The 27,058-nt window shown below is 37.3% G+C and overlaps 1 protein-coding gene across 3 annotated transcripts in view; it reads right to left on the bottom strand.

Moving 5' to 3' along the window:
* ZMYM4 (zinc finger MYM-type containing 4) overlaps positions 1 to 27,058 on the bottom strand; it is a gene marked incomplete at both ends in the record, with an annotated part of 171,371 nt that overhangs the window by 37,945 nt on the left and 106,368 nt on the right. Inside the window, 12 exons of one of the 3 annotated variants that reach the window (XM_080691095.1) lie at positions 1,769 to 1,887; positions 5,101 to 5,245; positions 8,605 to 8,642; positions 8,972 to 9,112; positions 10,862 to 11,012; positions 12,423 to 12,595; positions 14,756 to 14,906; positions 15,277 to 15,552; positions 15,954 to 16,069; positions 16,643 to 16,793; positions 21,900 to 22,112; positions 22,206 to 22,380. In XM_080691095.1, coding sequence (XP_080547221.1) covers positions 1,769 to 1,887; positions 5,101 to 5,245; positions 8,605 to 8,642; positions 8,972 to 9,112; positions 10,862 to 11,012; positions 12,423 to 12,595; positions 14,756 to 14,906; positions 15,277 to 15,552; positions 15,954 to 16,069; positions 16,643 to 16,793; positions 21,900 to 22,112; positions 22,206 to 22,380 — 1,849 coding nt within the window. The remainder of the gene's footprint in view (positions 1 to 1,768; positions 1,888 to 5,100; positions 5,246 to 8,604; positions 8,643 to 8,971; positions 9,113 to 10,861; positions 11,013 to 12,422; positions 12,596 to 14,755; positions 14,907 to 15,276; positions 15,553 to 15,953; positions 16,070 to 16,642; positions 16,794 to 21,899; positions 22,113 to 22,205; positions 22,381 to 27,058) is intronic. The other 2 variants (XM_080691096.1, XM_080691097.1) reach the window with 2 other exon arrangements.

The following is a 27,058-nucleotide window of genomic DNA, read 5'->3' as shown; positions in this document are numbered from 1 at the left end:
AGGCCCTTTGCAACTCAGTGAGACCCTGTTTCAAAATAAAGAATAAAAAATAGGGCTGGGGGTGGAGCTTGGAGGTAGAATGCCCCTGGGTTCCATCCCCAGTACCAGGAAAAAAAAAAATAGAACTGGGGTATATAGCTTGGAGGCAGAATGCTCAGTGTTCAATACTTAGTACCACAAAACAACCAAAAAAGGAATGATTCAAGAATAATTCTATAACACTGTTGAATTTAGTTTTTGAAACTGTTCTTGTTTATATTACTTGCTTTACATACATGTTTCCCTTAATGATACGGTATAGGAAAAATATACACACAATTTAAAAAGAGAATCTTTTGTTCATTCCTCTGTTTATTCACTGGCACTGGGGATTGAACCCAGGGACAAACTATCTCTGAGCTATACTCTCAGCACGTTCAGCACATAAATTTTTTTTTTTTTTTTAATTTTGAAACAGAGTTTTGCTAAGTGGCTGAGGCTGTACTCAAACCTATGATCCTCCTATCTCAGCCTCCCAAGAACTGGGATTACAGACATGTACCATAGCACCTGACTAAGAATATATTATTCTTTAATGAAAACTGAAAAATGGCAGGTGATGGTGCATGCTTATAATTTCAATACTTTGTAGGCTGAGACAAGAAGATCATAGGTTCGCAGAGAGCCTCAGCTACTTAGCAAGGCCCTTTCAAACTTAGAGAAACCCTGTTACAAAATAAAGAACAAAAAACAGGGCTGGGGGTGTAGCTGGAGTGGGGTGGGGTAGAAAGCCCCTGGGTTCAAAACAAAACACCCACTGAGAAATACAACCTTGCTAGAATCCAGAATTCTAACATGCTCTTCCTGATCATTATCTATTTTAATATTTATTTATATTTATTTATTCATAGTGGTATGAGGGGTGGAACCCAGGGACACTGTACCTCAAAGCTATACCCCAGCCCTATTTTTTTTAAGTCTTTTCATTTTTGAAACTAGGTCTCACTGAGTTGGAAAGGGCTTAAGTAGCCAAGGCTGTACACACACCACAATCCTCAGGTCTCCACTTCCCAAATGCTGGGATTACAAGCAAGTGCCACCACACCCAGCTACTTTAATAGTCTTACTCTGTATGGAGGTTTTCTTTTTTGTTTTTGTTTTTTTATTAAGGATTGATCCCAGAGTCCTTCTACCTTCAAGTTACACCCTAGCATTTTTTTTTAATGTTGTATTTTGAAACAGGGTCTCAATGAGTTGCTGAATTGGCCTTGAAACTGTGATCCTCCTGTCTCAGCCACCCAAGTACTAAGATTTACAGGTATACACCACCACACCCAGCTTTGTATAAATTTTTTTTTTTTGTTAAAGCAATATCAAACTAAGCAGAGAGCATAGTACAAATAAGAGTAGTATTCTATATACTCGATATTAAGCAATAGTAACATTATACATGCCAACCAGCACCAGGTATCTTTTACCAACAAGTGAAATGTTTCTTTAAAGGGCCATAAAATTTAACAGAAAAAAAAATGTCTTGATTTCTTTTCCTTTTTTTTTTTTTTGCGGGTCTGGGGATGGAACCCAGGGGCATTTTACCTCCGAACTACACCCCCTGCCCTATTTTTATTCTTTATTTTGAAACCAGGTCTCACTGAGTTGCAGAGGGCCTCACTATAAGCTGAGGCTGTCCGCAAACCGCGATCCTCCGGTCTCAGCCTCCCGAATGCTGGGATTACAAGCGTGCGCCACCACGCCCGGCAAATGTCTTGATTTCTAAACGATTACTCACAGGAACAGGAATTCCAAAGGGAACTGGAGCATACTGGGTATAAAGATGAAGAGGTATGGGTACAAACACTGGCACAGGAACTGGCACCACAATAATCTGTGGCTGACTTGGAGTGTCTTCTAGAGAGAAAAAATTATCACAAAAAACAGAGTTTTAAAACATTAATAAAATTTATTTCTAAAAAAGATTATAGGTATTTAGGCTCAAAGTAAATGTAAGCTCCAAAAATATACATTAGAGAAATGACAGTATATTCAGTAAATGATATTAGGAAGATGAAATAGCCATATGCAGAAGAATAAACCAAGATTCCTATTTCTCACCATATGCAAAAAATGAACTCAAATAAATCAAAGATTTAAATGCAAGACCACAACCATGAAATTACTAAGAGAAAACTTTTTGGAAACTGGTCTGGATAAAGATATTTTGGATATAACCCCAAAAGCACAAGCAATGAAAATGATAATTGGGAACACGTGAAATTAAGAATCAAAGAAAACAAGAAAATATATGCAAAATATTCATCAGACCAAAAAAAAAAAAAAAATCAATAACCAGAATACTTAGGAAATTTTTAAAAATCTAAAAACTTAAAGAAATTTTAAAATTGACTAATCATCTGAATAGACATTTCTTTAAATAATATGTAAAGTGTACAAGGCTAAGGGGCCTTCTTAAGTAAAATACTTCTAATGTTGTATAATACAGTGGGGTAACAATGGTTGGCAACAATTCATTGTATATTTCAAGATAGGTATTAGAGACAACTTTGATGATTTCCAACATAAAAAAGTAATAAATGTTTAAAGTGATGGATATGTCAATTACCCTGATCTGATTATAGAACAGTTTACACATGCATTGAAAATAATACTCTGCTGGGCATGGTGGCGCACGCTTATAATCCCTGTGCTTGGGAGGCTGAAACAGGAGGATCGCGCAGGTTCGAAGCCAGCCTCAGCTGGTTTAAGAGACCCTGTTTCCAAATAAAATATAAAATAGGTCTGGGAGTGTAGCCCGGAGGTAGAAGGCCCCTGGGTTCCATCCCAGTACCAAAAAAAAAAAAAAAAAAAGAAAAGAAAAGAAAAGAAAAGAAAAGAAAAGAAAAGAAAAGTCACTTTGATTGGGGCATAGTGGCACATGCCTGTGATCCCAGTGCTCGGGAGGTTCAAACAGAAGCATGACAAGTTTAAGCACAGCCTGATCAACATAGAGGGACTCACAGCAACCTAGAAAAACTTTCTTTAAAAAAAAAACAAAAAACAGCTGGGCATGGTGGAACACACTTGTAATCCCGGTATTTCATAGGCTGAGAGAGCAGAACCACAGATTCAAGACCAGCCTCAGCAACTTAGTGAGAACTTGTTCAAAATAAAAAATAGGAAGTAGACTGCCTCTGGGTTCTATCCCCAGTAAGGCAAAAAGAAAGGGCTGGAGGTATAGCTTGGAAGTAGAAGGCCCCTCAGGTTAATTCCCATGACCACAAAACAAACAAACAAATGCATTGGGGTGTGTATACAGTGTGGATTTTTGGTGGGTGGAGGGTTCTGGAGATTGAATCTGGGGCATTCTCTCTCTGAGCTACTATCCCAGCCCTACTTAACTTTTTATTTTAAAACAAGTCTTGCTAAGTTGCTGAGAACCTTACTAAATTGCTGAGGCTGGTCTCAAAACTTTAATCCTTCTGTCTCAGCTTCCCAAGTAATGGGATTACAGGAGTGAGACACCACATCTGGCTAATAAAGCATCCTTTTTTTGGGGGGGGGGGTACTAGAGATGGAACCCAGGGACATTCTACTTCTGAGCTGCATCCCAAGTCCCAATTTTTTTCTTTATTTTGAAGCAGAGGGCTTCACTAAGTAGCTGAGGCTGTGGAGAACCTGGGATCTTCCCATCCCAGCCTTCCAAGTACTGGTATTGCAAGCATGTGCCACCATACTCAGCTTTGCACATTAATGTTTAAGCACTGACCTACAGGATAATTTCTTGGGTCTAGGAATCAAAGATTCCATTCTATTTAAAATTCTGAGACTTGTGGATGGCTACATGATGAACAATGTAGACAAACAAGCAAAGTTTGTCATTCCCTAGACAAAGAAGCAAAGTAAATGAAAACTACTAAACATACATTTGGGAAATTGTGCTAAGGGCATACAACAAATGAAAAAACATTTCTTAAAGAAATCTATTAAAAGTTTAGCAAAAATAGAGTCTGTGACATTATGGCCACCATCTGCTCCATTACCCAAACTTAGGTCAGTTCAATTTGACAGAAGCTCCAATTTGGGAAGCTGTGGGAAGGAAGAATGGGCTTTTCCTCAGATGCCAAAGAAGGGTTGCCAAACTTATCAAGATAGGTGGTCACTAGCATTTCTCATTTCCCCAACTCAAAGCTGAAGAAGCTAAATTCCTGGTGTGTGGTCAAGCTCCAGTCAAATCCCGGCTGCAGGGCATGAATGGGAAGCCAAGAATACTGGGATCCAAGTCACCTCACCCCATCTCCCTTGTAAGGTAAAAGTTCCATGACAAGAGAGGCCAACTACAAAGACATGAAGCTACTTCCCTATCCAGCTCCCAGAGAAGTGGCACAAGGATTTTTTTTTTTTTAGGGCAAGAGGTAGCTCATATGAAAAGAAAGCTTCAAAGCTCTCCCAAAGCTAGGGAACTTTATTTATTTTTGTGAAAATGGCGATTGAAGCCAGGAGCTTTATACCTCTGAGCTATACCCCAGACCTATTTTATTCTTTATATTAAAACACAATCTAAGTTGCTGAGGACCTCACTAAGTTGCTCCGGCTGGCCTTAAACCTGTGATCCTCCTCTGTCAGTCTCTCAGGTACTGGGATCATATAGGTATGTGCCACGACATGTGTTACAATGAACTTTATTAAAAGAGAGTATAAAGGGTTGGAGTTATGACATGCAAAAGGTCCTGGGTTCAATCCAAAACAGGAGAGAAAAAAGTGAGAACAAAGAGGCAAACAACAACAAAACACTGTGTAGCTGTTGATACAACAGCACCTCTTAATTAAGAGCCTATTTATATATATTATTCCAAAGCATATGCTTACTCTGTCAGATTACAGTCATTAATAAGGAAATTAAATGAGTGTTGACAGTATGCTATTATCAATTACCTTCCTTTTCTTTAAACTAACTTGTTAAGTCTCAGATAGGAAAAATATATTACTCATAGGGATCCTGTGAGAACTAACTTGGCAGCACAAGCAACCAAACATATTACCTAGAAAAAAGTGTGTACTTAACATTAGCAGATTCCATATTTCTCCCTTCTACCCCCCAAAAAAAGTCAAACCCAAGGCACATACCTGTCTGGCACTCTTTGTTTTGGGTATGTGGTTTGCAGGAAGTGGCTTTAGTCTGTGTGATGGGTTTGCACAATAAAGCTTTGTTCTTTAAAAGCCTTGGAGGTTGGGAAGGTGGCAGTTTCAGGACATCTGTCTGAGTACTTGCCTAGACAAAAGGGAAATCAGAAACCAGAGGTTTTCAAAATGTTACCATTAATTAAAAGAAATGTTATAATTTCTAAAGAAATAGCATGCTGGAACTACGCAGAAAAAAACCCAAATATTCAACTAAATGTGAGAAATATTTGAAGACAGCCAGCAAGTAACAAGACTCTCGCAACACTTTGTTCCAAATATATATATAATTAGAGTTGTGCCTGGCATGGTGATGCACACTTGTAATCCCCGTGCTTGGGAGGCGGAGATAGGAGGATCGTGCAGGTTCGAAGCCAGCCTCTCTGACTTAAGAGACCCTGTTTCTAAATTTAAAAAAGTATAAAAATAGGTCTGGGAGTGTAGCCCAGAGGTAGAAGGGTTTCCAGGAACCCCACTACAACAACAAAAAAAAAAGAGTTGGAGGTATAGCTCAAAGGTAGAATGCCCCTGGGCTCAATCCCCAGTGCCAAACACAAATTCTTTTTATTTACTTATTTTTCTTTTGACGTACAAGGGAATTGAACCAAGGGGTATTCTACCTCTGAGCTACAACCCCAGCCCTATATTTTATTCTTTATTTTGAAACAGGGTCTCATTAAGATGAGAAGGGCCTCACTAAGTAGCTGATGCTGGCTGCAAACCTGTGATCCTCCTGTCTTAGCTCCCAAGTACTGAGATTACAAGTATGTATCTCCATACCAGGCTATAATATTCTGAAATATTACTGGAAATCGTAGAGTATTTTAACAAATAAACATGTATGTGTGTGTGTGTGTGTGTGTGTGTGTGTGTTTATATGGTACTGGGAACTGAACCCAGTGGTGTTCTACCCATGAGTTTCATCCCTAGCATTTTTATTTTATTTGTTTATTTTGTGTGTGTGTGTGTGGTGCTGGGGCTTTTCTACCTCTGGGCTATACTCCCAGACCTATTTTATATTTTATTTGGAAACAGAGTCTAAGTTGCTGAGAGCCTCACTAAGTAGCTGAGGCTGGCTTTAAACCTGTGGATCCTCCTGTCTCAGCCTCCCAAGTGCTGGGATTACAAGTGTGCACCACCATGCCCAGCCCAGAAATTTTACTTTTTTGTTTTGATATAAGGTTGCTGAGGATGTCCTTAAATCTACTATTCTCCTAACTCATCCTTCCAAGTACTGGGATTACAAGTGTGTGTCAACACACCCAGCTTAATAATTATATACTGATTTAACATACTTAGTAACTCAGAAAAATATTTAGTAATCAAGAAAAATTTTCTCTTCACCAAGAAAAATATTAATCCTATTTTAACATATGATAATCAGTAACAATGCTGGCTGAAAAGGTGAGTGTGGTGGTGCACACTTGTAATCTCAGCATTCAGAAGGCTAAAACAGGAGGATTGCCGTTTGTGAACAGCCCAGTGAGAACCTGTTTCAAAAATAAGGAACAAAAAAATAGGGCTGGGAGTATAGCTTGGAGGTAGAATGCCTCTGGGTTCCACCCTCAGTACCACACACACACACACAAAAAAATGCTGGCTGAGTTTAAAATAAAAACTGTTGGTTGGGCGTGGGGGCTCTTGCTTGTAATCCTCACGCTTGAGAGGCGGAGACAGGAAGATCGCACAGGTTCAAAGCCAACCTCGCTGGCTTAAGAAACCCTGTTTCCAAATAAAAATATAAAATAGGTCTGGGAATGTAGCCCAGAAGTATAAGGGTTCCATCCCCAGTACCACCAAATAACTAAAATAAAATAAGAACTGTTGCTAGGTGAGGTTGAGGTGGCACATACCTGTAATCCCAGTATTTAAGAGGGTCATGTAAGATTCCAGTTTGATTTTTTGGTGGTACTGGGGTTCCTGGAAACCCTTCTACCTCCGGGCTACACTCCCAGACCTATTTTATATTTTTATTGGAAACAGGGTCTCTTAAGCCAGAAGGGCTAGCTTCAAACCTACGCAATCCTCCTGTCTCCCCCTCCCAAGGGCGGGGATTATAAGCTTGCGCCACCATGCCTAGCTAAGATTCCAGTTTTGAGCCCAACCTCAGCAACTTAAGACATTATTTCAAAAAAATAAATAAATAAAGGCTACAGATGTAGTTATGAAGTAGAATGTAGTTATGAAGTAGAATGCTCCTGGGTTAAATCCCCAGTACCACCAAAACCAAAAACTGTTACTTCTTGACTGAGAGGAATAAGAGATTCATTCCTAGAGGACTTAACTAGGAGTAATAGAATCCTTTTGATTTTTTTTTTTTTTTTTTTTGGTGGTACTGGGGGTGGAACCCAGGGGCTTTTCTACCTCCGAGCTATACTCCCAGACCTATTTTATACTTTATTTGGAAACAGGGTCTCACTAAGTTCCTGAAAGACTCACTAAGTAACTGAGGCTGGCTTTGAACCTGTGAGATCCTCCTGTCTCAGCCTCCCAAGCACTGGGATTACAAGCGTGCACCACCACACCCAACCCTTTTGATCATTTAAATAACTTGAATAAAGATAATGTGAATTATTCCACAGACCAGTAAACACTTTAGAAATGCTATTATTTTAGTCATGAATTTTGATCATTATTTTCTTCTAAGAAACAGTAAAAAATATTAAAGAATAATTAATTACAGTAGTTCAAAAGATAAAATGCCTAAATTCTCTATAATTAAACTCAATACAATTTTTCTTTTTAAATATTCAGTGAGCAGGGCACATGGTGGCACACACTTGTAATCCCAGTACTTGAGAGAGTAAAGCAGAAGGACCGAAGGTTTGCAGTTAGCCTCATCAACTTGTGAGGCCCTCTGCTACTTAGTAAGGCCCTGTTTAAAAATCAAGAATAAAGTACGGCTAGGGGTGTGGCTCGGAGGTAGAATGCTCCTGGGTTCAATTTCCAGTACCACCAAAACACACACACACACACACACACACACACACACACACACACACACACACACACACAAAATAACTTCAGTAATGGTAGAAAGCAAAAGACCTAATTCAAGAGCCAGAAAATCCTATTCCTAAAGGAGATTAAAATAACTCATGAAAGCTGGGCGTGGTGGCACACAATTACAATCCCCGTGCTTGGGCGGCTGAGACAAGAGGATCGCACAGGTTCGAAGCCAGCCTCAGCTACTTAGTGAGGCTCTCTGCAACTTAGTGAGACCCTGTTTCAAAAAAAAAAAAAAGGTCTGGGAGTGTAGCCCAGAGGTAGAAAGCCTCTGGATTCCACCCCTAGTACCACCACAAAAAAAAAAAAAACTAAAAATAACTCGAACTCATGAAATTTACTTTATATCTTAAATAAGAGGACAAATCAGCTCAGATGTATTTGTATTGCATAAAAGTATAAAATAAATACAGTAACAATACAAATAAAAATAATATAACTTACATCCCCAATGATTTTCGCTGTTACTGTTGGAACTGCACCTTAATAAATTAAAGCATAAATTTAGCATCTTTTAAAATTATTTAAACATTAGCATTAAAATTACTGACCCATAAATAATGATTTATTATTTGTTCATAAACACAAAGTCTCATACTAAGAACATTTATCAAATTCTTTGGGAAAAAACCAGCACTTCTAAAGTACAGGATGACAAAGAGAGACATGTAACACTATTCAGAGAAGTAAGCAACCCACAATGAAGCACCACTGCTAATATAAATATGCCAAATATGTGAAAATAAGAACAGGTAGAGAATCACTACTGAACTTAGAAAGACTACATAAATGCTTTTACATCAAGACATACCTTGTAAGACACTGTTAGAATTCACTGTGGGCTGAGCAGCAGGAGCACTTGCCAATGATACCACATTAGCTATAACTGGAGTTGAATCTTTTCTGAGAGATGGGGGCCCTGCAGAAGCAGCTTGAACCATGGAAATATTCGCTGATTAAAATAAACAAAAATAAAGAAACCTCATGTAATTTATATCTTATATGTTCTTCCACAGAAACCTCAAGGGAGTTAAGCACTGATTTCAGGTTTGAGTAATTTCTGTTGGAGCAGAATCACTTCAGGATTATCTAGGTTTTTTTCTTTCTTTCTTTCTTTTGTGTTACAGGAGGTTGAACCTAGAGGAATTCTACCTCTGAGCTATAGCCCCAGCTCTGTTTTTATTCTTTATTTTGAAACAGGATCTCACTAAGTTGTGGAGGGCCTCACAACTTGCAGAGGCTGGTTGCGAACTACAATCTTCCTGTTTCAGCCTTCTAAGTACTGGTATTACAAGTGTGCACCTCCACATCCGGCTCATAGAAGACTTTTAATTTTTACTAATTAAAAAGTAGAAAACAGGCCAAATATTGTGGCACATGCTTGTAATTCCAGTATTTGGGAGGCTGAGACAGGAGGATCACAGGCTCACGAACCAGCCTTAGCAAGTTGTGAGGCCCTCTGCAACTTAGTGAGATTCTGTTTCAAAATAATGCATAAAAATAGGGCTGGGGGGGTGTATCTTGCAGGTAGAATGCCCCTGGGCTCAATCGCCAGAACCACACACACACACAAAAAAAAGTCTTCATGTGCTTTATTGTATAAAAATGCACATAATCTCTCTTGAAAACCAACAATAAAAACCTCTAAAGAACAATACCATTAATGGGGTAGATTTAATGAACATAAAGCCTAACATGAGCTGGGAGTGGTGGCACATGCTTGTAATCTCAGTGCTTGGGAGGCTGAGACAGGAGGATCACTAAGTGGCCAGACTCAGCTACTTAGTGAGGCCCTCTGTAACGTAGTGAGAATCTGTTTCAAAATAAAGAATAAAAAAAAAAAAGGCTGGGGAGTGTTGCTCTGAGGTAGAATGACCCTGGGTTCAATTCCATATACCACAAAAGAATGAATGAATTGAATGAATGAGAGTGAGCGAGCAAGCCTAACATGTTTATTAAATCCAGATTTCACATTAAAAAAAAAAGTTTTGTTTGTGTGTGTGTGTGTGTGTGTGTGTGTGTGTGTGTGTGTTTTGGTGGTACTGGGATTCCTGGAAACCCTTCTACCTACAGGTTACACTCCCAGACCTATTTTTATACTGTTTTATTTGGAAACAGGGTCTCTTAAGCCAGCACAGTTGGCTTCGAACCTGCCCGATCCTCCTGTCTCCGCCTCCCAAGCGTAGAGGTTACAAGCGTGTGCCACCACGCCCGGCTAAAAGAAAAAAAAAGTTTATGTAGTTTGTTTCTATATACAAAGATATACTACACATGTTAAACCATTTTACCTTTCAAGATGATGAGAATTTTGTGCTTCTAAGATTAAGTGGCCTAAATATGTATTTGGCATATCTAAAGGCAATGTCTTTTGTTATTAATCTCAAATATTTTTTAAGGAAGTTAAGGTCTATATATGCAATTATAAGCCATTAACTATCATCTTTTCCCATAAATTTAAGTACTTCCAGGCTTTGATTGACTCAGTATTTTAAGAGAACATTTAAAATATGTATAAAACAAAACAAAAAAAATTTGCTGGCTTTAATCTAAGTTATTCAACAAAAGAGAATCTAAATGTTAATGCCATTTGAACACAATGAAACTTTGCATGTCATAAAATTATTGATAATTAAAGTCTAATTTCTAAAAGAAAAGTATTTTGCTTCTTACAGTACCCACAACTCCATGAATTTAATTTTACCTGCATTGTTTTGTGAAGGTTGGTCACAAACACTTTGCTGATTGCAGAACATCAAGATACAAAGCAGGTTACAAAAATGCTTGATTTCCCCTCGCCATTTCAATGACTCACTGAGTTTACCCTGTCGTTTACAACCATCACACTTGGCCATCTGAAACCAAAACAGAAGATGGTAAAGAAGAAACAAATTAGCTGAGTGAGATGGTGCACACCTGTAATCCCAGGAGCTGGGAAGCTAAGACTTAAAAAGATTGTAGGTTCAAGGCCAGCCACAACAAGTTAGTGAGGCCCTCAGCAACTTAGCCAGACCCTATTTCAAAATAAAAAATGACTAGGATATAGCTCAGAGGTAGAATGCCCCTGAATTCAAACCCCAATACCACCTCCCAAAAAAGAAACTATCTGTGATCTGAGAGAACACAGAAATAAGTAAGAAAATTAATTTAAATCATAAAACTGAATGGTGACTTTCTAAAATGATAAACATTTATTTACTAATGATTTTAATACTACACAATTATTAAAAAACAAATCATATTATAGAGACTAAATAAAAAGTAATTTATCTTTTTTTTTTTTTTTAGTGGTACTGGGGTTCCTGGAAGCCCTTCTACCTCTGGGCTACACTCCCAGCTCTATTTTATATTTTTGAAATAGGGTCTCTTATGCCAGCGCGGCTGGCTTCGAACCTACGCGATCCTCCTGTCTCCGCCTCCCAAGTGCGAGGATTACAAGCGTGCGCCACCACACCCGGCAATAAAAAGTAATTTAAAATAGTGAAGTTTAACTTAAAACAAGGTATATCAATCTCAGACTTCAGAAGAAAAATTCACTGTTTTTAAATATTAGAGCCGAGGGTGGTGGCGCACACTTGTAATCCCAGCATTTGGGAGACTGCAACAGGAGGACTGTACAGGTTCAAAGCCAGCCTCAGCTACTTAGTGACGCTCTCAGCAACTTAGCGAGACCCCGTTTCCAAATAAAGTATAAAAAAATAGGACTGGGAGTGTAGCCCAGGGATAGAAAGCCTCTGGGTTCTATCCCTAGTACCACAAAAAAATATAATATATATATATATATATATAATATAAAATAAATATATTAAATTAATAAAATTATAATTTTAAATATTTTAATGTATTAAAGACTGATATGATTTCTATAAGATATTAAAAACAAAAGGAGCCAGATATGGCAGCACACACCTGTAATCTCAGTATTTTGGAGATTACTAGGAGGATCCTAGGTTTGAGGCCAGCCTTAGCAAATTGGTAAGACTCTTGGCTACTTAGTGAGACTCTGTCCCAGAATAAGATAAAATGTAAAAATAGAGCTGGGGTGAGAAATATAGCTTGGAGGTAGACTACCTCCTAGGACCAATACCCAATACCAACAAACAAAAGCAAAAAAATTAAAATTTCAGTGACATTCAAAGTCTTTCTAAATCTTGTATTTAATAAAATTTGAGAGTTTTAAGTGACTAAATTGTTCTACATAAAATCTAAGCAGTTAATTCATACTACCACTTTAAAAAAACACACAAATGTGAATTATATATTACCTGATAGAACAAAACTGTGTATTTGGACATGCATTCTTCACAACAAAAGTCTTCCACCTTTCCTCCCAAATTATTCTGTACCAATTTGGGAGATGTCTGTAAACAATAACTGCACATTTTACAGTGACTTCCCCAGCGTTTTCCCAAGTCATGTTTATAAAGCAATTTGCAACCTAAAAAATAGGAAAGATAAAATTAATGTTTCAGAGAAAATGTTAATTATTTAAATCTTTTTTGTGTGAGGATGGTATTGGGAATTGAACCCTTGAGGCATTCTACCTCTAAGCCACATCCCAGCCCTATTTTCTTTTATTTTGAATCAGTCTCACTAAGTAGCTGAGGCTGGCCCCAAATCTTTGATCCTACAATCTTCCCCTCCCAAGTACTGGGATTACAAGTGTGCATCACCATGCCTGGCTTTAATTACCTAAATCTGTAATTATCTGACAACAACTTAAATTCTCAAATTTAGAGGATCAAAAATGGCAACTTATTTTTTTTTATTTTTTATTTTTTGTGGAATTAGGGATGGAACCCAGGGGCATTCTACCTCCAACTACATCCCCAACACTATTTTTTATTCTTTTTTTTTTTTTTTTTTGGTGGTACTAGGGATGGAACCCTTCTACCTCCGGGCTACACTCCCAGACCTTTTTTATATTTTATTGGAAACAAGGTATCTTAAGCCAGTGAGGCTGGCTTTGAACCTGCATGATCCTCCTGTCTCCGCCTCCCAAGCAGGGGGATTACAAACATGTGCCAGCACACCCGGCTTTAATCTTTATTTTTGAAACCGGGTCTCACTGAGGTGCAAAGGACCTCACTAAGTAGCTGAGGCTGTCCGCAAACCGCGATCCTCCGGTCACAGCCTCCCAAATGGGCAATTTAAGTGAAAGAAGAGGGGACAGAATAGAAAATATTACAAAGCATAATATATAGTAAGTTTTGTTTAACAAAACTTTTATTTGGGTATATAAAAATATACTGACTCATGATGTAAAGATGCAATCCTCTTTTTTGGCGGGAGGTAGTATTAGAAATGGAACCAGGAGCATTCTACCTATGAGCTATATCCCCAGCCCTGTTTTATTATTCTTTATTTTGAAACAGGGTCTCACTGAGTTGAAAAAGGGCCTCACTAAGTAGCTGAGACTGTCTACGAACCACAATCTTCCTATCTCAGCCTCCCAAATGCTGGGATTACAAGCATGCAACACCACGCCTGGCAAGATGCAATCCTCTTTTTGTGCTGCTTTTACAGTTTAAAAGCCACACAGGTCTATAAGGATAATGAAATAAAACATTCTAAACATAAAATAATCAGAAAAAATTTACTTCATACTAATTTTAATATTCTGAAAACTTATATTCAGAAACAATATTAACTTTGGATGCTAATTGTATTTAAGGACTAGAGGAACTAAAAGAGCTTTTAATTGAATAACATTAAATGCTTTTAAACTCACTGCCTTCTGCATCATTATTCACACACACACACACACACACACACACACACATATACACATATACACACTCTTTCTCTTCTCTTCTCTCTCTTTCCTCCTCCTCCTCTCTCTCCTTCTCCTATATACCCCCATACCCCCATACTGAAAGTAGAACCCAGAAGTGTTCTACCTCCAAGCTACACCCACAGTCCTTTTTATCTTTTATTTTGAAACAAGGTCTCACTAAGTTGCTAAGGCTGACCTCCAGCCTGTGATCCTCCTTGTCTCAGCCTCTCAAGTACTGGGATTATAGGCCTGTGCCACCATGTCCGGCTCTTTGAGATACTTTCACTCCATTTTAATATTTACACAATATTAAGAACTAGATTTTTTTTTCTTTCTGCGGTACTGGAGATGGAACCTAGGGAAATTGTACCTCTGAGCTACACCCCCAGCCCTGCTTTTTACTCTTTTTTTTAATTTTTTTTTTTTTGAAAGAGTCTTACTGAGTTGTGAAGGGCCTCGCTAAGTAGCTGAGGCTGTTCACGAACCTTGATCTATTGGTCTCTGCCTCCCAAATGTTGGGATTACAAGGATGCGCATGTAATCCCAGTAACTGGGTGGCCGAGATAGGAGGATCACAGATTCATAGCCAGCCTTGGCATTGTAGAGAGAGGCTTTCAGCAACCTAGTGAGACTAGGATTCCAAATAAGAACAAAGTTGGGCTAGGGGTATAGCCTGGAGGTAAAATTCCTTTGGTTCTATCCCCAGTACCAAACCGAACAAAACAAAAAATAAAATAGGTAAATTTATATAGTAATAGCTTAAAGTACCAACTGCTTTAAAAAATAACACACATACTAGTTAAGATTATCTTCTGTCTTTACCTTCACTACAGAATGACTTGTCAGCACCTGAGAATCGCACAGTCTCCTTCACAATTTTCTCAATTTTACAATATTCACACATTGCCATTACATTATTTATTTTCTTATATTCATCAGAACAATTCTTGCCACAGAACTGAAACATTTTACCCTGCAAAGAAATATTTATTATGTATTAATGAAACATTTGGTTTACCTTATGGAAATTCTTATCCCTCTTACTTTAAAAACTAGTGGTATAATTTTGAGAGATGAAAAGCTAAAAAAAATTTTTTTTTTTGGTGGTACTGGGGGTGGAACCCAGAGGCTTTCTACCTCCGGGCTATACTCCCAGGTCCATTTTATATTTTATTTGGAAATAGGGTCTCACTAAGTAGCTGAGAGCCTCACTAAGTAGCTGAGGCTAGCTTCGAACCTGTGTGATCCTCCTGTCTCAGCCTCCCAAGAGCAGGGATTACAAGCGTGCGTCACCACGCCCGGCAAAAATATTTTTAAACCCTTGTTATGAACATATGCTCTACCTTATAGTCAAGAAGCTCTGGTTTTGTGGCAAAAAGACGATTACAGTGTTGACACCTGAGTTTCACAACACTTCGGGCAAACCCAACATGCTGGGATTGGGCAGCAAGACGCTGGAGACCAGCAGCAGCAGAACTATTGATGGAGGTGGGAGAAACGGCAGAGGTGTTACCTCCTCCAGCTGACACTGTTGAACCTGTGGGGATGCTTACAATTACTTGGCCTTGAGACAAGGGAACTACTGAAGAATTCATTCCAGTTGGTTTGTTGAACAAATTCTGAGAAATCAAAACAACAACAAAAAATGAACCTAACCATTTGTTCAAATGAGTAAGAAATGTGTACCTCCATACAGCAAGCACAGTTCTAGGCATGTAAGATACACTGACGAACAGGCAAAATTTCCTGCCTTTTAGCAGCTTATAATTGAATGAGAGGATGTCTCATTTATATTCAAAATATAAAAGAATTGAATAATCTCCCAAAATAAGATTCTTGCAATAGATTACCTTAATTTTATGAAGCCAGTTACATGTTAACTTTTATCCTCCAAATACAGGATGAACTAAAAATCTAATATACAGAGCTGGGACAGAAACTTCAAGAGCAAATACATAAGTTTACAATATTATACCAGGCAACTCACTCACTAAAGAGAGAAAGATTCCTAAAGCCATACCTGGAAAGCTATCACACAGCTGTAGCTGCAGAAGTTGCGGATACTTCCATCTGACATGGCTAGATGATACTGAGGGATTGCTGAGGTTTTACAACTGTTACACTGAACCTGTACACCTTAGCAAATCAAAATAAAAACTGAGTAAATTATACAAATCTATGAGAAATTAAATATACAATATATAAAAACATAAGAACCAGGTTAAGTTTTTTAGGGGCAGGTCTGGGGATGAAACCCAGGGGCATTCGACCTCCAAGCTAAACCCCTGCCCTGTTTTTTATTCTTTATTTTGAAACAGGGTCTCACTAAGTTATGGACGGCCTCACTATGTAGCTGAGGCTGTCCGCGAACCGAGATCCTCTAGTCTCAGCCTCCCAAATGCTGGGATTACAAGTGTGCATCACCATGCCCAGCTTGGGCCAGGTTAATATATAGGAACCGAAATTCAACTCAATAAAGTCACATGTACACGAAACATTAAAATACAAAAACATTTAAAAATTCTCTAAATTTTATGTCATAATCTACCCTGAAACTACAAAATAAATGAATTTTGAAATAAATCAGATAACCTAAAATATCTTAAATTTGCCTTAACAATAAACTAAATTCAGACAAAAATCTATAGAGAAAAAAAAAAACTAAGTTTTTCAACCATTACATTTTATAGTTTATAAAAGCAGTATTACCTGCAGAAGTAACCATTTTAACTCTGTAAGCAGATAAGCAATTAACAGAACAGAAAAGCTCTGTCTTTCCCAAACTATTGGTATTTTCAATCATTTCTGCTGAGGATCTCAATGATTTGCAAAGCGCACATGGTGTAATTTTGGCTGATTTCTATTAAGAGAATAAAACAACATTAACTTGACCAAATTCCTGGTAAATGTATAATTATTTGAAGTGTTTATATTTAAATACTGTTGAAATACTTTACAGTAGTGGTTTAACTACTCTCATGTTTACAATCACTAGTAAGAAATAAGTTTTACAAACAACCCAGTATATACATACTTCTGAGGTTTTGCATGTAATATATATATTTATAAAACTGAAAACTTTCAAAGACTACTATATATCATAAAATAATGCAACTTGATAATTTTCATTTTATACCATTAAAGTGTGAGTTTAAGAAAAGAAACTAATTAGAAAACTGTCAAATATTCTAACAAATAACAAAATATACTGTAAACAATAAAATGAGATTTTATACATAAAAAAATCAAAATATAAACAGTAAGTTTGTCATCTTATGCTCTTACAATTAGGGATTCAACAACAAATAATGATAAATACTATTAATATTTCACACACTCAGGGTAACATAAAGTGTATTCAGCACCAAGTAATATTTAAGTCCTTTCTTCCCTCTTAAAGGCTAAATCTACAAGATTGAATATTAAAATAGATACATATTAAAACAAGAATTTGTCTGAATTCTGGAATATCTTTTAAAATAACATTGCCTTTCCCTCTAATGACAACTGCAAACACAAACTCACTTATTAGGCATAGGTCAAGAGAAAATGTTTGTGTTATTGTCCTATGAAGAAGTACAGATGGGCCAGGTGTGTGGCACATGCTTGTATTTCCAGTACTTGGGAGACTGAGACAGGAGGAACACAGTTTCAAGACCAGCCTCAGCAATTTAGTGAGACCATGTCTCAACATAAAAAAATAAAAAGGGTTGGGGGTGCATTCCAGAGGTAGAATCCCCCTGTGTTCAATCCCCATTACCTCTCCCACAAAAATATACTCTACAAAATTTTCAATATATTGTCTCTATTTACTCATTTATATGTCAAGACATATGTAACCCCTTAAAATAGAAATTAAATCCAATGACTGTTCAATGAATTACAGTTAAGGAAAAAAAGAAAGTAGGAAAAATGACTACCTACAATGGCAAGCTCAATGCTAGGTGCTATCCTTCTTACTTCATATAATCCTAAAAACAGTGACATAGGTGTGGTTAATATCCATTACTAGTTAAGAAAATGGAACTCAGGGAATTGATTTGCTTTCCCCAAAGGTAAACTTGTGTAAGAGCACAAAGTATGGGAATTAAATCTAGATCTACTTTAATGCCGGGCGTGGTGGCACACGCTTGTAATCCCTGCCTTGTAATCCCCGCGCTTGGGAGGCTGAGACAGGAGGATCGCACGGGTCCAAAACCAGCCTCAGCTACTTAGAGAGACTTTCAGCAACTTAGTGAGACCCTTTTCCAAATAAAATATTTTAAAAAAAGGTCTGGGAGTATAGCCCGGAGGTAGAAAGCCTCTGGGTTCCACCCCCAGTACCACAAAAACAAACAAACAAACAAACAAAAATCTAGATCTACTTTAATACTGAATTCTAATTCTTTCTCTACCCTAGTACCTATTATATGTAGGATGCCTCTGAGCACACACACACAAGACACTGACATTTTTTTCCCTTATAAGAGAGGGGAAAAAAAAAGAAATTAACAACAAATCCTTTCAGTGTGCAATTATATCAATAAGAAATAAATTAGAAATTGTCTATTCTGTTTAAAATTTCCAAAAAAACCCAAATTTTAAAGAATAAGTTATAGAAAATTTCCTGATACTATTAAATTCATCAATTTTAGCTGGGTATGGTGGTGCATGCATGTAATTCCAGTGCTTGGGAGGCTGAGACAGGAGAATCACAGGTTTGCTGCCAGTCTCAGCTACTTAGTGAGGCTCTCTGGAACTTAGTGAAACCTTGTTTCATTGTAAAGAATAAGAAATAGGGCTGGGAGTGTAGCTTGGAGGTAGAATGTTTCTGGGTTCAATCCTCTCAGTTCTGGGGGTGGGGGAGCATTCTCCAATTCTGGCTGACTATAAAAACAATCTACTATTTTAAAAAATAAAAAATCTACAGCTGGGCGTGGTGGTACACGTTTGTAATCCCAGCATTTGGGAGGCTGAGATGGGAGGATCGCGGTTCATGGTCAGCCTCAGCTACTACTTAGTGAGGCCCTTTGCAACTCAGTGAGACCCTGGTTCAAAATAAAGAATAAACAGTCCAGTGTGGTGGCACACACTTGTAATCCCTGCTCTTGGGAGGCGGAGATAGGAGGATCATGCAGGTTCAAAACCAGCCTCACTGGCTTAAGAGACCCTGTTTCCAAATAAAAATATAAAATAGGTCTGGGAGTATAGCCCGGAGGTAGAAGAGTTCCCAGGAACCCCGGTACCACACATACACACACACACAAAAACATTTAATTAATGAAATAAAATAAAATAAAAAATAAAAATAAGACTGGAGGTGTAGCTCAGAGAGTCTGGGTTCTATCTCCAGTACTGCAAAATAAATAAATAAATAAATGTGTGTGTGTGTGTGTGTGTGTGTGTGTGTGTGTGTGTGTGTGTATGATCTGCAAATACACTAAAACAAGAAAACACTGTGATATTTAATTTGTGAGGCTAGCCGGGCGTGGTGGCACACGCTTGTAATCCCAGCGTTTGGGAGGCAAAGACAGGAGGATCCCGCAGGTTTGAAGCCAGCTGTGCTGGCTTAAGAGACCCTGTTTCCAAAGATAAAAAAAGTATAAAATAGATCTGGGAGTGTAACCCAGAGATAGAAGGGCTTCCAGGAACCCCAGTACCACCAAAAATAAAAATAAAAAAAAATAAAATAAAATAAAATAAAATAAAATAAAATAAAATAAAATAAATGTGAGGCTAGGCGGGGTGGTGCATCCTGATAATCCCAGGTACTCCAGAAGCTGAGACCAGCTGGGGCAACTTAAAAAGACATTGTCTCAATATAAAATAGAAACTGGGTGTGGTGGCACATGCTTGTAATACCAGTATTTGGGAGACTGAGACAGGAGGATCATAGTTAATGGACAGCCTTAGGTACTTAGTGAGGCCCTTTGCAACTCAGTGAGACCCTGTTTCAAAATAATAAGAAATAGGGCTGGGGTTGTAGTTCGGAGGTAGAATGCCCGAATTCCATCCCTAGTACCAAAAAAAAAAAAAAAAAAAAGGAAAAAAAGAAAAAGAGTTAGTAGTATAACTCAATAATGGAGTCCCTGCCTACCATGCAAAAGGCCCTGTGATAAATACCAGGTACCACAATAATATTAATTTATTAATTCTAAAAAGTACTTACTATTCCTTTCAGTTTATCAATTTCAAAATTAATTTTGTTTAAAATTTACTAACAAAATATAAATCTAATACACACAAAATGCATATGAGACATTTGTCATATAGAGTTCACCCAGTTCATCCTCTATGAACCTCATCAATTCACAAAATAAGATATAACTCCAATTTATTCTTTCCTAGTTCATGAAAAAAGGAAAACCTCTGTACTGTAACAATTAGGATTTTTACTTCCTGGTATGTGGCAGGTATCAATATGTGGTGTGGTGGTACACGCTTATAATCCCAGTACTTGGGTGGCTGAGAAAGGAGAAACACAGGTTCACAGCCAACCTCAGCAACCTAGTAAGGCCCTCTGCAACTTAGTGAGAACCTGTTTCAGAATAAAGAATAAAATAAAAAAAAAAAAAATAGGGCTATGGGTGTGGCTCAAAGGTAGAATGTCCCTGGGTTTCATCCCCAGTATCATTATTTAAAAATAAAAAAGGAGCCGGGCGTGGTGGCGCATGCTTGTAATCCCAGTGCTTGGGAGGCGGAGACAGGAGGATCACGCAGGTTCGAAGCCAGCCGCGCTGGCTTAAGAGACCCTGTTTCCAAATAAAAAAGTATAAAAATAGGTCTGGGAGTGTAGCCCGGAGGTAGAAGGGTTTCCAGGAACCCCAGTACCACCAAAAAAAAAAAAAAAAAAAAAAAATATATATATATATATATATATATATAATCTTTCAGCAAACTTAGTGAGACCCGGTTTCCAAATAAAATATAAAATAGGTCTGGAGGTATAGCTCAGAGGTATAAGGCCCCTGGGTTCTATTCCCAGGAGCTCACACACACACACACACACACACACACACACACACACACACACACACAAAAAAAAAAAATCCGGGCATGGTGGCACACGCTTGAAATTCCAGCAATCAGGAGGTAGAGACCAGAGGATCATGGTTCATGGACAGCCTCTTAGTGAGGCACTGTTTCAAAAATAGGACTGGGGTTGTAGCTTGGAGGTAGAATGCCCCTGGGTTCCATCCCTAGTACCACAAAAATAAATAAATGAATAAATAAATAAATAAATACAATGTAGTACTGGAGGTGTAGCTCAGAGGTAGAATGCCCCTGGGTTCCATCCCCAGTACCACAAAAATAAATAAATAAATAAATGAATAAATAAATAAATAAATAAATAAATAAATAAATAAATAAATAAAATAAAGGGCTGGGGGTTTAGCTCATAGGTAGAATGCTCAAAGATTAGAATGCTACACACACTAAAAAAAATAGGATCGTTGATCTCTGGGAGATTTATTTCTTTTTTATGCTTTTGTACTTTTATATATGTTCAAAAGTAAGAATTGAATGTTGCCAGACGTGGTGGTGCATGCTCTTAATCCCCGCACTTAGGAGGCTGAGACAGGAGGATCGTGCAGGTTCAAAACCAGCCTCACTTTGTAGTGAGGCTCTCACTAACTAGGAGAGACCCTGTTTCCAAATAAAATATAAAATAGGTCTGGGAGTATAGCCTGGAGGTAGAAGGCCTCTGGATTCCATTCCCAGTACCAAGCAAAAAAATAAAAAATAAAAAAAGCAAGAATTGAATCTTAAGCAAAAACACACACCCTAATAAACATTTCAAATGCATAACCTGCTACTTAGAGATCTCTATAACAAACTACTTAGCATATGATCACTCAACAGATACTATTTACATGTAGAGGTTAAAATATAAGCTTTTAATATTTAACATTTTCTTAAATAAGTTCCATCAAAAAATGAAGATTCCTATGAAACAAAGACATCAAGATTAAGTATCATCAAATACCTGTTTGTATGCTGTGATACAGGTTGAACTACAAAACTTCTTAGACTGTCCCTCTATCTGAAGCATGTGGAACTGTCCTGAGCCACTGTAACAGTAACCCCCGCAGTTCTCACAACAGTTCATAGTGAGGTTGTTAGCAGAACGAAACTTAGAGAAACAAGCATCGCTGCACAGTTTATGTACCACATTCTGGTAATTAACTTCATGTCGAATCTAGAAATTAAAAAACAAGAAGAAATCATCAAAAGCTCTTCTTTAAGCACAAACATTAGACTCATTCTCCAAAAATGTAAAAAGATAACTTACAACAGCATTCTTCTGACACATGCTGCATTTGGTTGAAATGCTGTTTGTATTTATGGTAACAATAGGTTTTTTTTTCAGCTCATATGTTGATAAACATGATGGACTGCAAAAATCTTTACTGGTGGTGGTATTTTCAAACTGGGCACTGATCACATCTTTTGGATTTAAAATATCTCTAAAAATGGTAACAAAAATAAAATAAACCACAATTGTAATTCATTTTTTTTTTTTCCTTTTGTGAGTTAATCAAGTATAACAAGTGATTACAGTGAAGGAGAAAATGTAGTGGAATTTAAATTCTGGCTCCTGGGTCTTTTTGAAAAAATTTACAAACTGTCTCGATCAACAAGTTATTTTCTATGAAATGGAACTAATTATTGTCTGCTTCTTAGAACTATAATGAAAAATAGTATGTTTCAAAGATTAAAAAGAATTTATCTCTACAGGTATAAATATACATTTTAATTTTCTCCTTTAGAATGAATGTACTTTTAAAATATTCTTTAAAAATATTATAATCAAAACTAAGTAAACATTTTCAACTACATGATATGTATTCCAACATTGGTATATAAAATTTAACATTTCGACATCTAAGTGATTTAATTTGTAAGCATCAGTAGCAAAAACAATTAAGATTAATCCCTAATGATTAAGAAAGACTCCCAGCCTGGAGTGGTGGCACAGGCTTGTAATCCCATCATTTAGGAGACAAAAGACCAGAGGATCCCAGTTCCCAGCAGCCTCAGCTACTTGGACCCTTCACAATTCAGTGAGATCCTGTTGTAAAAATAAAAAGACTAGCTGGGCGTGGTGGCGCACGCTTGTAATCCCCATGCTTGGGAGGCTGAGACAGAAAGGAAGATCACACAGATTCGAAGCCAGCCTCAGCTACTGAGTGAGGCTCTCAGAAACTCAGTGAGACCCTGTTTCTAAATAAAATAAAAAATAGGTCTGGGAGTATAGCCCGGAGGTAGAAAGCCCCTGAATTCCACCCCTAGTACTACCAATAAATAAATAAATAAATAAATAAATAAATAAATAAATAAATAAATAAATATAAAAAGACTAAAAAATAGGGCTGTGGGTGTAGCTCAGAGGTAGAATGCCCCTGGGTTCCATCTCCACTACTGCAAACAAACAAACAAACAAACAACAAAAAAAAAAACACCACAAAGACTTCCTATTACTTTGACCCTAATTCCACTTCTAAACCAATCTACAGTAATTTACAGGATTTTTTTTTTCTTTGGTGGTACTGGGAATGGAACCTAGAGGCCTTCTACCTCTGGGCTATAATCCCAGACCTATTTTACATTTTATTTGGAAACAGGGTTTCTTAAACACGCTGAGGCTGGCTTCGAACCTGCACGATCCTCCTGTCTCAGCCTCCCAAGCGAGGGGATTACAAGCGTGTGCCACCACGCCCTCGGATTATTTTAGTATAAACCAATTTGAAAACCAAAAATTTAAAATTGGTCAAATTCTGTAAAGATTCTCTTTCTCTCATGAGTATAACAACCACAAAAGTTATAAAAACTATATTATACTTAGTCCTGCATCTTTAACAGATTATGTTAATAATATACTTTTTTAGAAAAATTACAAATATCCCTTCCCTGCTTCAAAAAAAAAAAAAAATTAATGGAAGCCGGGCATGGTAGTGCATGCTTGTAATCCCCGTACTTGGGAAGCTGAGACCAGTTCAAAGCCAACCTCAGCTACTTACTGAGGTTCTAAGCAACTTAGTGAGTCCCAGTTTCCAAATAAAATATAAAAGAGGTCTAAGAGTATAGCCCGCAGGTAGAAGCCCCTGGATTTCATCCACAGCACCAAAAAAAAAAAAAAAAGTAAATACAATAGAAAATCACGAGAAACACTGGTATTGTACTATTCTATAAAAATCAATTTTATACCAGTTATCTTCCATGCATAGCACTTAAATTCTTTTCCTTAATGCACTGTTTTCCTTTCATAGTGTTTTTAAAAATAAAATTTAGCCGGGCGTGGTGACACACACTTGTAATTCCTGCTCTTGGGAGGCAGAGACAGGAGATTGCGCTGGTTCAAAGCCAGCCACACTGGCCTAAGAGCCCCTGTTTCAAAAAAAAAATAAAATAAAATAAAATAGATCTGGGAGTATAGCCCGGAGGTAGAAGGGCTTCCAGGAACCCCAGTACCACCAGTAAATAAATAAATAAATAAATAAATAAATAAATAAATAAATAAAATTTAGCCAACTGTGGTGACGCATGCCTATCTTAGACAGGAGGATCTCAGGTTTCAGGACAGCCTCAGCATGTAGGAAAGACTCTTATTAACCTAGCAAGACATAGTTTCAAAATAAATGTAAAATCGGGCTGAGGGCTTAGCTCGAAGACAGAATGCCATGAGTTTATTCCCTAGTACCACCCCCCCCCAAAAAAAATCAAGATTTGAAAAAGTATTTCACTGAAGAGTGTTTTACTGAACAGTTCTAATGAGCCAGCCACTAGCTAAATCCTCAGTCAAGATATACAATCCACACATGTACTTAAGAAACTCAAGATTATTGGTACAAATAGACAAATGACTTATAAAATACTGTTACAGAAGCATTCTTTCTGTGTGTGGGGGGGGGCACTGACACCGAGATTGAACCCAGTGGCATTTATCTCTGAGCTAAACCCCCAGCCCAATTTTATTTATTTGGAAACAGGATCTAACTAAGTTGTGGAGGGCCTGGCTAAGTTGTCATGGCTGGCTTTAAACCTGCAATGCTTCTGTCTCAGTCTCCCAAGTACTGGGATTACAAGAGTATGCCACTATGCCCAGTTTACAGAAGCATTCTTAAAAGTTATAAAGGTATAAATAATTTTTAGATACTACAGAAATATAAATTAAGAATAATTATTCAGATAAGATCATATGTGAGAGCCCCTGGGCCTCATCTCTATACCACCAAAAAAAAAAAAAAAAAATTGTTAGGGTCTCTTATTAAATAAACCTGAACATATCAAGACAGGCACAGTGACGCAAGTCTGGGATGTAGAGACTTTAAGAGTGAAATTTCAATACAAGCCTTGGCAATTTTTAGTAAGACCCTGCCTAAATAAATAAATAAATAAATAGGTAGGATAACAGAGATTGTTAATCTAAAAAATTTCTGAATATTACTCTGAACTGAGTACAGTGGCACATGCCTATAATCCCATTACATGGAAAGCTGAGACAAATGACTGCTGGTTCAAGGCCAGCCTTAGCAACTTAGTAAGATCCTGTTTCAATTTTTTAAAAAAAAGCCGGGCGTGGTGGCGTACTCTTGTAATCCCCGGGCTTGGGAGGCAGAGACAGGAGTATTGCAAAGGTTCGAAGCCAGCCTTGCTGGCTTAAGAGACCCTGTTTCCAATATATATATATAGTCTAGGAGTGTAGCCCAGAGGTAGAAGGGCTCCCAGGAACCCTAGTACCACAAAAATAAAAGAATAATTTAAAAAAATTTAAGATGGAAGGATCATAGACTCCAGGCCAACTCTCAGCAACTTAGACCCTGTTTCAAAATAAAAATAAAAAATAATATAGGGTTGTGGGTATAGGTCAGAAGTAGAATGCCCCTGGCTTCAATCTTGAGTAGGACAAAAAAATAAAATTAAATTGAAAATATAAAATGTTTAAAGGGTTCAGGGTATGAGCCTTACGGGGCTCAATCTTCAGCATCCAATAAACTAATTAACTGATTAATTAGCTGAATAAAAAAAAATTGAGAACCTAAGCTCAGATATAGAATGCCCCAAAGTTCAATTCCTGGTACCACAAAAAAAAAAAAAAAGTTCCTCTGCACAACTGAGTTTCTTTTAACCTAAGTGCTACTGCTATATTTCTACTGGTCTATAAAATTAGCAGTAGCTTTCTGGTAGGGGAAAAAAATCTTTCCTATTTCTGCATATTGAAATCAAATTGAAGTTCTTCTTACTGGGGTTGACTTACAAATTAAGCCCATTTAACCATATGAGCTATGTAGGGAAAAAATGCATATACCAAAATTAAATACCCATGTGACACTAAGTGAATCTTTTAGCAATTTTAAGTTTGATTTCCATATAACTGAAGTACACCCAATTCAGTAATTTTAAAATCATATAAACCACACTGTACCAAGCTGTTGTTAAATGACTGTCTAGTAAGAAAGAGAAAGAAAGAAAAGCAAAGTGGCGGGTGAATAGAAATAGTTCAGGAAGTAAAAAGAGGTGCAAGGAAAATCAAGATGCATCAGTAGTTAAGGAATGGAGCAGCCAGAGAAAAAAGTATAATGTAAAATGAAAAGGAAGAAAAAATAAAATGAATAAAAAGAGAGTGAGGAGATAGGTAAATAGTACCCAGAAGAACACAAAGTATGAAATGGAAAAGATTAAGGGCGAAAAAAATGTACAAAAATAAGTGAATGAAGAAGCAGAATAGTTAGGAGTCAGGAATAATAGATTAAAATCCTGGAAAATTGTGGGGATAACAGACAAAACCAAACATCACAGGTGAAATATATCTTAAACAAAAACTAAACAATACTAGAATCAAGCATGGACAAGATGATATATAGGTAAAAATTATTTGTCTCCAGACAAACTACTAAAAACGGTAGATATCAAAATGACATGCTAAGTTTAGATAAAAACAATATGCATGAACAAGAAAAAAACATACAAAAAGGGGGCATATATTTTAAAACTTATGAAAGTTTAATGATTTTTTTTTTCTTTTTGTGGTACTGGGGATAGAATCCAGGGGCATTCTACCTCCGAACTACACACCCAGCCCTATTTTTATTCTTTATTTTGAAATTGGGTCTCATTGAATTGCAAAGGTTTAAATAGCTGAGG

This window comes from Muscardinus avellanarius (assembly GCF_963383645.1).
Source record: "Muscardinus avellanarius genome assembly, chromosome: 3".
NCBI lineage: Eukaryota > Metazoa > Chordata > Mammalia > Rodentia > Gliridae > Muscardinus > Muscardinus avellanarius.
This window is presented reverse-complemented; position numbering and strand designations above follow the sequence as displayed.